The following is a 13,497-nucleotide window of genomic DNA, read 5'->3' as shown; positions in this document are numbered from 1 at the left end:
TGTGTTGTGACAGTGTTTTTTATTGCTTGATACAGACCAAAAGTAAAATTTAGTTGAATTTATGTACAATTAAAAAGGAGCTTAAGTTAACAGCCTGGGCATTGTCAGAAATACAGTTTCATCAGTATTACAGTGGGAGCAAAGTAGTATTTAAATGCTCCAGTAAAGTAGTTTTAGAACTCTTCAGGAACAGGATTAACAAAGCAAGTTAGTGTCTATAAAAGATATGAAATTATTTTTAACTTACAAATAAAATACAAATTTACAAATGGCTATTTTTAAGAGAATATCCATATTGATGATAATCTGACTATGTCAGGGCTAATGTTTCCAACTTTCAGCACAAAGGGAAAAATATTAAGATGTCATTCTAAGAAAAGAAACCAAAGTTGCAACAGCAGAAACTTGTGTTTTTTCTTCAGACTCAGGATATCATGTGACTGATAGTTAGATCATAGGACTTTGTAGATTTCATATAGCATTGAGGGTTTGAGTGCTTTCTGTCCCTATTGTGAACAACAATTCTGTAGTTCATCCTTACTCATTCTACAAATTGCTTTCTTTGTGATCTTCCCATTTCACCTCAACCAAAGCCAGTCCCATATCTATCAGTCTAGATATACCGTCACAGAAATCCCTATAATTATGTGTAAAATTCATATTTATTTTGAGTGAGTAATCTATACACATGCACACAGTGACTATTTAAGGCCAATCCTTCCCTCAAGATCCTGTGGGATAAAGATGGCATGCATATTATGATGCTTACTTTTAATCCAACTGCTTTTTTTTTTTTTTTTTTGGCAAAGCAATTGGGGTTAAGTGACTTGCCTCGGGTTACTCCAGCTGCTTTTTTATGAAACTCAGCTATATGTAATGTCTTCATGCTTATTTCCCATTGACTGGAATTATAAATATAGAAATGCCATTTCTGTGGCATTTGTAACTTCTTAATCTAGTTTCTACAGCATCAATAATGTGTAGGACCTTGAAAAGGATAGATGACTTGAAATTTTATCTATGATTCAGTTCTGCATTTGGCTACATTTATATAGCACCTGTCACATTGCCTTGCAATGTAATTCTAATATTAGCGGTGGGAAATGAGAGGGCAGAGAAGGTTTCAGGAGATTTCCCAGAGAATTTATTGGGCTTAGGTGTGCAGATTTTGCTTCCAAATTCTTTTTTAGAAAAGATTATTCTCACTCAAGTATGGAATAGAGAATAATGAATTGATGCATTTATAGAAAGTTAAACTTAGACCTTGTTAAAAAAAACTCTGGCTCTGGTTCATATTTTATGATTTCATGTGATAACTCCATTTAAGAAGTGCACCTCCATTATATGGTGACAATGTCAGAATTGTCCACATTATGTTTACATGACATAATTTAAAGAATAAACAATAAAGAATACTTGGAACCAGGAGAAATCAGAATTCAAATTTCTGCTTTGATACTAGCTTTTTAAAAATTGAAAAGTCAATTCTTTGAACCTGTTTCTTTGCGCATAAAAGGGAGATAACATTAGTATTTAACTACTTTCACAGTGTGCCCCCCAAAACATACTTTTTGAGAAGGAACATATAAGACTCAGAACAATATATATAGTCGGTTATGCAGTAAGGGTTTTAGAACAAGAGTTCTCAACCTGAGGTTTGTGAATTTGACTTAAGTATTTGGAAAACTTTCAATGTAACTGGTTTTCTTTGTGGTCCTATATATTCTAACGATTTAAAAACATCATTCTGAGGAGTCCATAGGCTTCATTATACTGCCTTAGACATCTGAGACAAAAAATAAAAAAAGATTTAGAAATTTCTGGCCTATAGTTGAAAGAATACTGAGATTGGAGTCAGAAGACTGGATTCAAATCTCAGCTCTGTCAATATGTACTTGAGTTTCCTAATTTTTCTGTTGATAAGGTTTGGACTAGATAAATCTCTGAAGGGCTCTTAGCTCTTAATAATTCTCTTATCCTAAGTCTATAAATGCCTACTTGCTAAGTTAGGTTGCTATAGTTTGACATTTAGATTCTCAAATGTATATTTCCTACCTAGGCTAGATATTAATACATCCCACTCTTAGCAAGGGTTTTGTTGGGGCTGAGGGAAAATAGGAATACAAGCATATTCTTGGTATTGATCTAAAACTATATCTCCAAAATTATTAAAATATGCATATCCTGTGACCCAGTTATATCTGTACGTGTATATATAAGTCTTCATACCAAAAAAATCAAAGAAAGAGGAAAAATACAAATATTGATACTTCTTTTCATGGTAGCCTGTCAGGCAGGCTCAGATCCTCTTCAGGTAAGAAAGGTCTTCAGTGCCCTGGAGAGACTTATATGGTCTGATGCTAAAAGTGAGCAGAACCAAGAGAACATTGTATAGAGTGGCAATAAAATTATGTGATGATCAACTGTGATGAACTTGGCTCTTTTCAACAATGAAGTGATTCAGGCCAGTTTCAAAGGACTTGTGATGGAGAGAACCACCTGCATCCAGAGAGAATTGTGGGAACTGAGTATGGATCACAACATAGCATTTTCACCTTTTTTGTTGTTTGTTTGCTTTTTTACTTTCTCATTTTTCCCTTTTTGATCTGCTTTTTCTTGTGCAGCATGATAAATGTAGAAATATGTATAGAGAAATTGCACATGTTCGGCATATATTGGATTGCTTGCTGTCTAAGGGGGTGTGGAGGGAAAGGAGGAAGAGAAATTTGGAACACAGTTTTTTGCAAAGGTGAATGTTGAAAATTGTCTTTGCATAGTAATTTGAAAATTAAAAGCCATTATTAAAAATAAAAAAAAATTTAAAAAGAAAGATCTTTAGCAATCAGAAAAAAGCTAGCCCAAGAGAAAAGCATGAATTTCACTGATTGACACAGCTTTTTTCATGACAGTCAAGTTGGAAACTAAAGGAGTATTGTCATATCGGGAAATGGCTAAATAAATGTGGCACATGAATGAAATAAAATACTGTACTTTAAGAAATGTTGAACCTTTTCTATAGGAAGTTGGGAAGACTTCTTTCATTTGATGCAAAATGAGTTCAGAGTAGGAGAACAGTCTACAGAGTGATAAACCACAAGTACAAAAGGGTAAGGAAACATCACTTTCTGCTAGAAAAGTAATGAACAACATTCAAAGATATTCATTTTCTGATAAGACTAATGTGAGATTTATTTTGTGGAACTATGCATGTATATAAAACATTTGTTTTTCAGGTTTAAAAAAATGACATTCTTTGTATACTCACTACAGAAAAGAAATTTAGAAGTTTATGAACTAAATAGCTTGACTATTGTACCTCGAACCCACTTTCTTAGGTCTCCTGCTTCTTGAAATGTTTTCCAAAGTTTAAATCTGACCTCAGATACTTACTGGCATTGTGACCCTGGAAAAGTCACTTAATCTGTTTGCCTCAGTTTCTTCAATTGTAAAATGGGGATTAAAATAGTACACACTTTCCTAGGGTTTTTGTGAGGATCAAATGAGATTATATTTGTGAAGTGCTTAGCCTGGCATAATAGGCATTATATAAATATTATTATTATTTTGAAAAAGAAAATCCACAAACTTTCAGACATTGACATTTTTAATATTAAAACTTTTCTTAATGCAAATGTATCAAAGGAAATACAATAATTTCATTTATAGCTATACAAATTTGATAAACCAAACATCTATGGTTTATATACACATTGATATAAAAACTATACTTTTTTTTTTTTTTTACATTTGATACAATTTCCAGTGTAAAGACAAAATTCAAGGGAAGAAGATTGCATTTACAACAAATAGCATCATGACCTGAGACCATAAACCTGTGTGCAATCTATGTAGTTCCCTTATTGTACGGTAGTTTTCTAAAAGAGGGAATTTACCAATAAAGAGATACTTATCACATAGTGAAGTGAGAATGCCCTTTACATAGTTTTTACTTGGGTATAAAACTTAAAATTACCTGAGTCAGAAGGAAATAACTATGGAATAATTGATCTTTCCAAAGACCTGCAATGCAATGACTTTCTGCTCATGTGAGCCATCAAGCCCAAAAGAAAGACTCTTACTCAAAGACTCTTGAAATATGTTTTGTTAATTTTCTCTTCCATGCATTTCTCCCTGAAGAAACCACCCTAACCTCTATCACCCAGGATAGAAAAGTTCAGTGTACATATTGTTCAGGGATAGAAAAGAGAGTTTTCCTGGGAAGTTACCTAAGACCAGTTGAAGCTGTATAAACTTGATGAACACATAGCAGTCTATCCCAACATCTGTATGATGGGGTCATTGGTTGTTTATAACTAGCAAGATTCTTAGAAATGTTGATATCCTATAGCTTCTCAAAATAAATTTTAAAAATAGTTTTTATACAGCAAGAGATGCTGGTGCAATTTTATTTATTAATTTATTGAGGGCTATAATCTTTTCCTCCAAGACAAAATTCTTTTTCTCAGCACCTTTCTGCTTCTGTTCAGTAATCTGGAGAGCTTTCATTAGGTGAGCATTTTCCACATACAGATCTTTCAGCAGTAAATCAGATTTTGCATTCTTTGCAAACTAGGAAAAAAGAAACAACATGTATTACTGATCTGATGTTCTATTCTGTGATCCTATGTTAGATACATTTAGTACATGTTTGATAAATGAATAAACCTAGGAACCCTATATATCATACTATATTTACCTAATAACACCATGACAATGATCAAAAATTACTTAAAAAATACTAATTTACAAGTATTTTTCCTTACCACAGTAACAGTTATGATCCTCAAACTACACAATATGGAAAAACAGGAAAAATTGTGATTTTTAATATGAATTTTAAAAAATAAACAAGCCAGATCAATGAGCAAAGAAATACCCTTGCTAATTAACTGAAAATTCTTAGATGTGCCAGATAACCTTCTTGTATAAGAAATAAAATAAAACCAGTATGCTTTATTGCTGGCCTGAGAAAAAGTGTTATGGCCTCAGGAACAAGCATATTTTTATTCATTATACTGTTTTAAGTTTATTATATGTTAATGACAAAGGTCCTACTTTTATGTGGGTCACTTATGCTATCAGAGCTCAAGATCTGAAGGCCCAATTAAGTTGGAAAGATTTTGCGTTATGGAACTAGTCATGGAATCTGCCATCTCAGGCCCTCCTAAATTTGGAGAGGTTCACCATCAAATCAGCCACAAAGTGATGGATTTTTTATCTAAAGTAACTTTTGAATATATACTAATTCACAGAGGAATGATGATCTACATTAGTTGCATGGCTACCCACACTGATAAAATCCCAAATTCTTGAAATAAGAGGGCATCATTAAAAAAAAAAAAAATCTACTGTTGACAAGATCCAAATACAATTTTTATTTATAACAATATCAATACCAATCTTTAAGTACTGGTCATGTTCAACTTATTGGGATATAGAGATATATAGATACATATATATATATATATATATACAGATATATATAGAGAGATACACAAGGACTAAGTGCCTTTAAAAATATATATTGCTCTATATAAACTTGAAGGATCTTGTAAAAAAAAAATGACCTTTCACATATTAAATGAACATATGCATTTAATTTGTGCATAGATGACTACAGATGTGCAGAGATATATTCTTCATCCTGGGCAGTCTTAGCCAAGGACATCTCCAAATGCTCTAAAACATAGCACTTTGAGAAACAGTGCCTTACACAGTCGATGCTTAATTTCTGTGCCACTTAATTGAAAATAATAACAAAAAATAATAATAAGAAAACTCCTTCAATTTCTTTTAGAATTTTGATTTACTGAACCACTTATAGTCAACAACATTTTGTTGTCCAGTTATTTTTCAGTTGTGTCTAACTCCTCACATGGCCCCATTTGGGGTTTTCCTGGTGAACATATTGGAATGCTTCACCATTTCCTTTTCTAGCTGATTTTACAGATGAGGAACTGAGGCAAAAAGGGTTTAATGTCTCGCCCACAGTGACACATCTAGTAAGTATCTGAGATCAGATTTGAGTTCATGAAGATAAGTCTTTTTGACTCCAGAATCAGCATTCTATTCACTGTGCCGCCTAGCTGTTCCTAGTCAGCACTATACCATGTCATATTTGATTGCATTGTGTACTGTTCTTGTTTTATATAGGGATATCTCATGTCCCTATGTCATAAATCTGTTAAACACAAGGAGTGTGTCTAATTTTGAATTTCCTGCTGTATCTAGAGTACAGTACTGGATGGGAGCTGGATTATTCACTACTTACTGATTTGACATTTATTTTCATTAATTAAATAGTGGCTTTTCTGTTATTTAAAGCTATTTGGACATTCTGGAAAATGATTAATAATTCGATCTCCCCTCACATGTAGCCAAAATAAATGATCTTACACTGAATATTCTTCAGCTCCCATCTTAACATCATTCTCAAAAGATATTCTCACTTTTCAAATCTTATTTTCTTGCAAGAAAACAGGATGGCACAGGGAAGAGAATTTTAGACTCATAATCAGGAATAATTAGATCCTGAATCTGATACTTATTGTGATGGGGGACCATTGGCAAGGCATTTGACCTTTGTGTCCTTTTAACAGTTCCCTAAGTCACGGACCAGATGGATTGGGGTTGGGATCTGCAATGGTGGACAGACTTCCTATACAAGGAGTTTCCTATGAATATACATATTTGCAAATTTATATATTTCTTTTGTCACTAATTAACAAGGGTTTAGCCACAGAGTCATAACATTTCTAGAATGGAATTCTTAAGATATCATCTCTTGTCATTTTGTAAATGAAAGCCCCATGGGCCCAAGAGATGAAATACCTTGTTTATACTTTGGATTCTGATCTCCTGATTTCCTGCCTACTGTTCTTTTCTCATGGCTCATATTGAATGTCTAGGATACACATGTTGATTGAAGAAATGGGCCAACTTTAAACTGAACAGCCAAGTCCCTGGCTATCAAAAAGTATTCTCTAGCATAGCCCTAGGTTCAGCCTTGCTCTCACTGCATTGTGACAACAGTCTCTTCTCCAAAGTCGCTAAGTATGTATCTATCATTTGAAAAAATACTCATTAAAAAAGAAACAAACATAGAAATGGTTAAAGCTGGCATCACTTACTTGCTCTTTCAACTGTTCCACTTTTTCTTGTAACAGTATTTCCATGTTTTTCAAACTCATTTCCACCTCTTCCACTCTCTCTTCCATGTTTTTAAGCCGTTCTTCATGCTGTTCCTGTCAGAAAATTTGCAAATCATTATTTTTAATTCATAGTGGATGACATTGCTTGCATATTTCCAAATATAAAGCAAATCTTGAGTATCTGAGGTATATATCCATTTTTATATATAGGTTTGAAACTATTTGCAGTAATGCTTTAGAAAGATGTTGCATTGGTAATTTATCTTTTAAAATATAATAAAGTGTGCCAAAATGTCATGCAAATATTTCTTTTTAAAAGAAGAGGCAGATAGTGAACAGATATAGTGAATAGAGTGCTGGAGCTAGCATTAGGAAGAACTGAGTTCAAATCTGACCCAAGATACTTATTAACTCTATGACTCTAGGGAAGTCACTTTATCTTTGTCTTTCTCAATTTTTTCAACTTTAAAATAGAGATACTATTACGGTTCTTCCCTCCTAGAGTTTTTGTGAGGACCAAATGAGATAATTGTAAAGCACTTGGCACAGTGCCTAACACACAATAGGTACCAACCATCTAAATATTAATTTTTTCATATTTCAGAAAACAGAAACTGATCATCTAGCATATTATTAAAAGAACAGTTTGGAGTTAGAAAGTATAATAAACTTAAGATTTTTATAATTAATGGTTCTCAAGTAATGGGATTTCCCTTAAGAGACTGATAATCCAGGAGGTTTTTCAGTCAGGTTGTCTTTACATTTAGACTAAACTATTCCATCACTTAAAGAGACAGCGAGGCATCATGGATAGAATTGACCTTGAAGCCAAGAACACAAAAGTTTATGTTCCCCTTCTGACACATGTGGCTATGTGACATAGGACAGTTCACTAAAACTCTTATTTGCTCTAGGCAACTTTCTAAGATAATAAGTTTAAAATATATTGAGAGTGTACATTAATAAAGGGATTTTTCTCATTTGGAAGTTTTCTATATGATCATGCCAGTTGCTGTCCCTCTTTCATTGTTTAACCATAATTACTTGTAGCCAACTATTTGTAACATTATTCTTTCTCTTTGTAATTTATGTTTTCTAATTATTAGAGCCTTCTCATATTTTAAAACCTATCTCAAGTCTCTCTTTCATGAAGCCTTCCAAAATTTCTGAGGCAGACCCTGATTATCTCTACTTCCTCTAAATTCCTGACGGTATTTATTGTGGGCACCATTCATTTGACAAGCATGTAATGCCCTGAAATATTTCTTGTATTTTATTTAATTGCTATTTATTTCTTTGTGATATTTAATACATGCCTATGTCCAAAAAGAAAAAGGGGATAGTTTTGTTTTACTGTCTATCTGGTCACACCACATCTACAATACTATCTTCAATTCTGGCCATATCTCAGAAAAGATTTTAAGAAGCTGAAATGTACTAGAAAAAGTACTCATCATGGTGAGGGGACTCAAGGAAATACTATACAAGATTTTATTTAATTTTTTTTTTCAGAGGCAAATCTCTGATAGAAGCTGAAGTTAGATTGCTTTCAGCTAAATAGAAAGAAATTATCCTTGAATGGAACTGACTGCTTTCAGAAGTAGAAGGTAGCCCCTTACAGTTTAGTTGCCTTGTTTCTCTTTGACTGCCTCTGCAGAAGCTTTTCTAGTTAATCCCTGGAGAAGCTGATTGCTTATAACACACTGTAAGTCACATTCAGTACTCTATTGACCAGCTCTCTGTCAGCACACCATCATTAATCATCTTCTGGATTTCAGATAATTAATGCCTATTAGCATTAAATCTGTCCCACTTTGTTTTTACCCTTGTCAAAGAGAACAAAACTTTTACTTTGAATCAACTATAATTTTTTAAACTAATATGAGGCTACTAATCTTCTGCTGTTCAAATCAATTTAGGGAGAGAAGGGGAGGGAAGAGTCCAGATCTGTGGTTTAATCAGTATGGGGAAACTATAGGTGTGGAAATTCTGCTTACTGATGGAAGATCTAGAACTTACCCACAATTTTAGTTTCAGAAACTTGACTGGGACATTGATGTATCCATAGTCAAATAGTACTCTGAGGCAAGACTTGAATCTAGATCTTTTTGATTCTATCAAGTATTCTGATATCTCTCAAGAATGCTCTAAAAATATTCAATGAAATCAAGTCAAACACAATCCCCTAGATGAGATAGTAGACCTTAAACCAGAATGCTATCGTGTATGTTTCTTCTGACTACCATTTAAAAAGAAAAACAACTAAATCTGTTACTGTCCTTATGATCATTCTAATTTTGCTAAGTACATTTTAAGTCATGATTCCACAAGAATCTTTTGCTATCACTGCTTTTAACAAAGACACAATACATAACATACGTATGTGTCCTTTATTTACTCTTAATTTTTTTCAAGAAATTTTGATAAAGCTACTAATAGCATTTGATTCTATAAGCACTTAGAAAATCTAAAGTTTTTTTTTTTTGTTTTTTTTTTTTTTTTTTTTTTAGAAAACTGACACTGGACTACAAAATCATCAGGATAGTAGATTTGGCATTAGATTTAGAATCAGAAAGATCTGAATTTAAATCTCAGATGAGACATATAGACTAGATATATGATCTTAGATAAGCTTCTGCCACTTTTTGCCTCATTTCCTTCATCTATTACACAAGGAACTGTAAGATAGTATAAATCTACAAATTCCAACTATATATTTATGATTCTATGACTAAATTGTATGGTCACTTCTCAAACCACTCCATGTCATGTTTCCAAAAAATTATTTCAATACTAAAAGATTTGTGGTTTCACTAATGTGCATACAGGTTGCAACCTTTCCATTTCTTGGTAGATTATTTTCACTTGTTCTTGTGATCAAAAACATTCTCACCTGGAGCTGAGCTCCTAATAGTAAGCATCTTTGCACTTAGGCTGGTTCTTAAACAGCTGATATACACAGTCCATTCCTGTGTCCATACTTGAAGACTTGAAAGTAAGCATGAAATAGTGGCAAAAGTGCTAGACTTGACATTAGGAAGATCAGGGATTGATTTCTACATTTTATACCGTGTTACCTTTTTTAAACCATTTAATTTCTCAGTTTTATTCCTCAACTGCAAAATGAAGTTAGCAATATCTGCAGCATTTATCTCAGAGCTCTGTTGTAAGGATCAAGTTAATTTATGTAAATTGCCTTTTATGCTTTGAAATATGTAACTGGCAGTTATCACTATCATTAGCATTATACTGAAGCATCAAATTCATACTTTAGGGCAGAGATGTTAAATAAGCATTTGGCCCACAACACTCCTGAGTTTTGGTTAAATCAGATTAAAATATAATTGGGGAATATTTAACAAAATAAGTAAAAATACAACAAAATATAGATAATATTGATATGTAGTTAATATTCTGTCTGCAGGAATCCTAACATACAGTTTAGTTACTCTGTTTCAATTTGAATTTGGCACTACTGTTTTGAGGAAAGGCATTCAAAACCATGATTACTTTTTTTTTTTTTTTTTAGGCAAATGGGGCTAAGTAACTTGCCCAGAGTCACGCAGCTAGGAAGGTTAAGTATCTGAGATTGGATTTGAACTCAGGTTCTCTTGAATTAGCACGCTATTCACTGTGCCATCTAGTTGCTCCTGTGATTGCATTTTTTAAAAAAATGAAGTTTCAGCATTATTCTTCTACTCAGTAGTTCCCCAATGCCTACTGAATAAAGTCCAAGTCTGGCATCTATGACCTCTCCATTTCCAATCCCATCTCATACTCTTCTCTCTATGCATCCTATGTTTGTGTCTACTTCGCTGTTTAGAATTATTTGGCTACTCTTTGACCTTTGCTCAAAGTATTCATTTTTATCTTAAACCTCTCTTCTCCCATCTGTATCCATTCCAATCATTCTTATTCTTCAAGATCTAGCTTAAATGCTTTATCTTCCATGAAGATGGAATCTTTGGAATCTCCCCCACAAGAACCTTTCCATAATTTGAGCTATTTGTACATCTTCACATGTTACATAGCATTATAATTATAAAGGTAGTATGGAATAGGAATTACAGTGCTGTACTTTATGCATGGAAGATCTTGCTTCAGTTATTATCTCTGATACTAGCTATAGAAATCTAGGTAACTCATTCAACCCTCACGTGACTAAGGCAACTCCCAAGGACTTATCTTCTAAGCCATAAATGTTTATGAATTGCAATCTGTGTGAATGGAAGGAAATCCCATCTCCTATGAATTGTGTCCAATTCTTTTATCTCTGAAACTAAGCTACTTATAGGCTGAGGCCTTATCTTATTCATTTTGTCATACATAAACTATTATAGTGTTTTGTATACCTTTAGTCCCCTAAGAGTAAATGTTTGCAGAATGGATAAATGGATGTTGAATGTGTGAACATCTCCCCCAGTTGTCCATTATTTGTACCATCACCACCCCCAGTAAAATACACAAAACAAAAATGAAATTCATTTCTTTAAGATCCCAGAATAACATGCTAGACAAATCTGTAAGTTCATGTTTTGTAAATATTCCCTTATCTACTTTTTGCCAATAACAATTTTTGCATGGTCTCTATGACTTCCTAATTAGCCAAATTTCTGCCCTTCATTTTTTTTATTAAAGACAGTTTTTTTAAAAAGGAGTTCAATATCTTATACATTTCGGTATTATCTATAATTTAATTTCCTGCCTCATTTATTAGCAGATATTTTTTTCTAAGGAGAAAATAAATTTATTTTTTCTTCTCTCAGAAGAACTATTTTATCCTGCTCTTTTCTTTGCAAGTCTCCTTTACCCAGTATAAGAACTAAATTCATAAGAACTAAAGCAACGAGCTTTCATTGACCACTTCTCTATTCCCAATGTACACATTTCTTTCTTGCCAAACATTTTTAGTACATATAAGATGTGGCTAGTGTCTAATGGGTTCATCTATTTCATTTCCTCCATTATAGGTCAGCTCATGTTCCTGGTTTTTTAAATTGTTATTGAGATTACATAGTCTTCCTGTTTACCTTTTTGAATACAAAAAACTTTTGTATTTAGGAAATTCTTTTTCATAACTGATCCAAACCTAACATATTGAAGCTTTAAATCGTTCCTGTCACATCCAAAATACAAATGCAATAATTGTTGATACTGTTTTTACCTTAATTTTATGAACCTGAGACAAAATAAAATGAAAGGCAAAAATGTTAATTTCTATATCACAGATACCCCCCTAGTTCCACCTCAATATTCTACCCCACCTGGAATCCTCAACCTCAATAGAATAAGACATAACACATAGATTTGGGACATTTGAACATTTATTGAAGCTTTCAGAAAATGGATAGGGAAAAGATTCAGCTTTGAGTTCCTCTTGAGGCCTTTAGTCTCAAAGGAAGATAATGAAATCTTAAAAGCAGTTTAAATGTAATTATTTGTAGCTGTGTTTTTCCCACTAGGCCATCCCATAAAAAAAAAAAAAAAAACTCATAAAATTCAACATTTTAAGAAAAGCATTCAAAAATCAATCCAATTATGGACTAGAATTCTAAGTAGCATTAAAAATCCATTTCTCAAAATAATTACACAAGTATATCCTATATCAGATTACTTGCTGTCTTGGGAAGAATGGGAGGAAAGGAGAAAAAATTTGGAATTCAGGTCTTACATAAATTAATGTTAAAAATTATTATTTACACATAATTGGAAAACACAAACTACTATTAAGTGAGAAAAAATCCACCTTTCAAATTAAGGAAGAATTGGGAGAATTTCTTTTAATCACACCATTTCCATAGATGTCTCCTTCTTTAGTACTTCTCCCCCTCTCTTTTCATCTCTGTCTCTATGTCTACCTGTCTTCCATATACATTTTCAATTTAATTCTAATGAGTTCTACTTTAATTATGGCATCATCAATGCCTTTGTCTGCACTTGTGGATATTTCCTTAATATAGAGCATTTGTTAAGTTATTTGATTTTTTTCATTGAAATAACCATGTCTTTCTCTCATTTTTTTCTTTCCCTTTTACTTATTCATCTCAGATGTCTAATTCCTGCTTTATTCCTAATTTCTGATTGTAATAAAATCTCAGTCTGCCATTATGTCTTTTTGGGCATAACCTTTCTTATAGTAGTTGATCCCTTTTCCATTTCTAGAGATCCCTGGAATATCAACATTCATATTAAAGTAGTGATCGCCTTTCTTTTTTTACTTATCAATTACTCACATTAATATAGCATGTAAGTAAATTATAAAGTTTTCTAGCACTACAGCCCTGTAATATTCATTTTCTTCTGGGACAGATTTTTAATACCCCTATAATACTGGTTTTGATTATGA

The 13,497-nt window shown here is 32.8% G+C and overlaps 1 protein-coding gene across 2 annotated transcripts in view; it reads right to left on the bottom strand.

Annotated features, from left to right (window-relative positions):
* Positions 1-3,586: 3,586 nt before the first annotated feature.
* The window catches only part of NINL (ninein like), a 164,696-nt gene continuing 154,785 nt past the window's right edge, over positions 3,587-13,497 (bottom strand). For both annotated transcript variants that reach the window (XM_051975818.1, XM_051975819.1), the window contains 2 exons: positions 7,131-7,244; positions 3,587-4,569 (listed from right to left, as the gene is read on the bottom strand). In XM_051975818.1, the coding sequence (XP_051831778.1) occupies positions 4,378-4,569; positions 7,131-7,244 (306 nt within the window). In that variant the 3' untranslated portion in view covers positions 3,587-4,377. The remainder of the gene's footprint in view (positions 4,570-7,130; positions 7,245-13,497) is intronic.

The sequence above is a fragment of the Antechinus flavipes genome, chromosome 2 (genome assembly GCF_016432865.1).
Source record: "Antechinus flavipes isolate AdamAnt ecotype Samford, QLD, Australia chromosome 2, AdamAnt_v2, whole genome shotgun sequence".
Lineage (NCBI taxonomy): Eukaryota > Metazoa > Chordata > Mammalia > Dasyuromorphia > Dasyuridae > Antechinus > Antechinus flavipes.
This window is presented reverse-complemented; position numbering and strand designations above follow the sequence as displayed.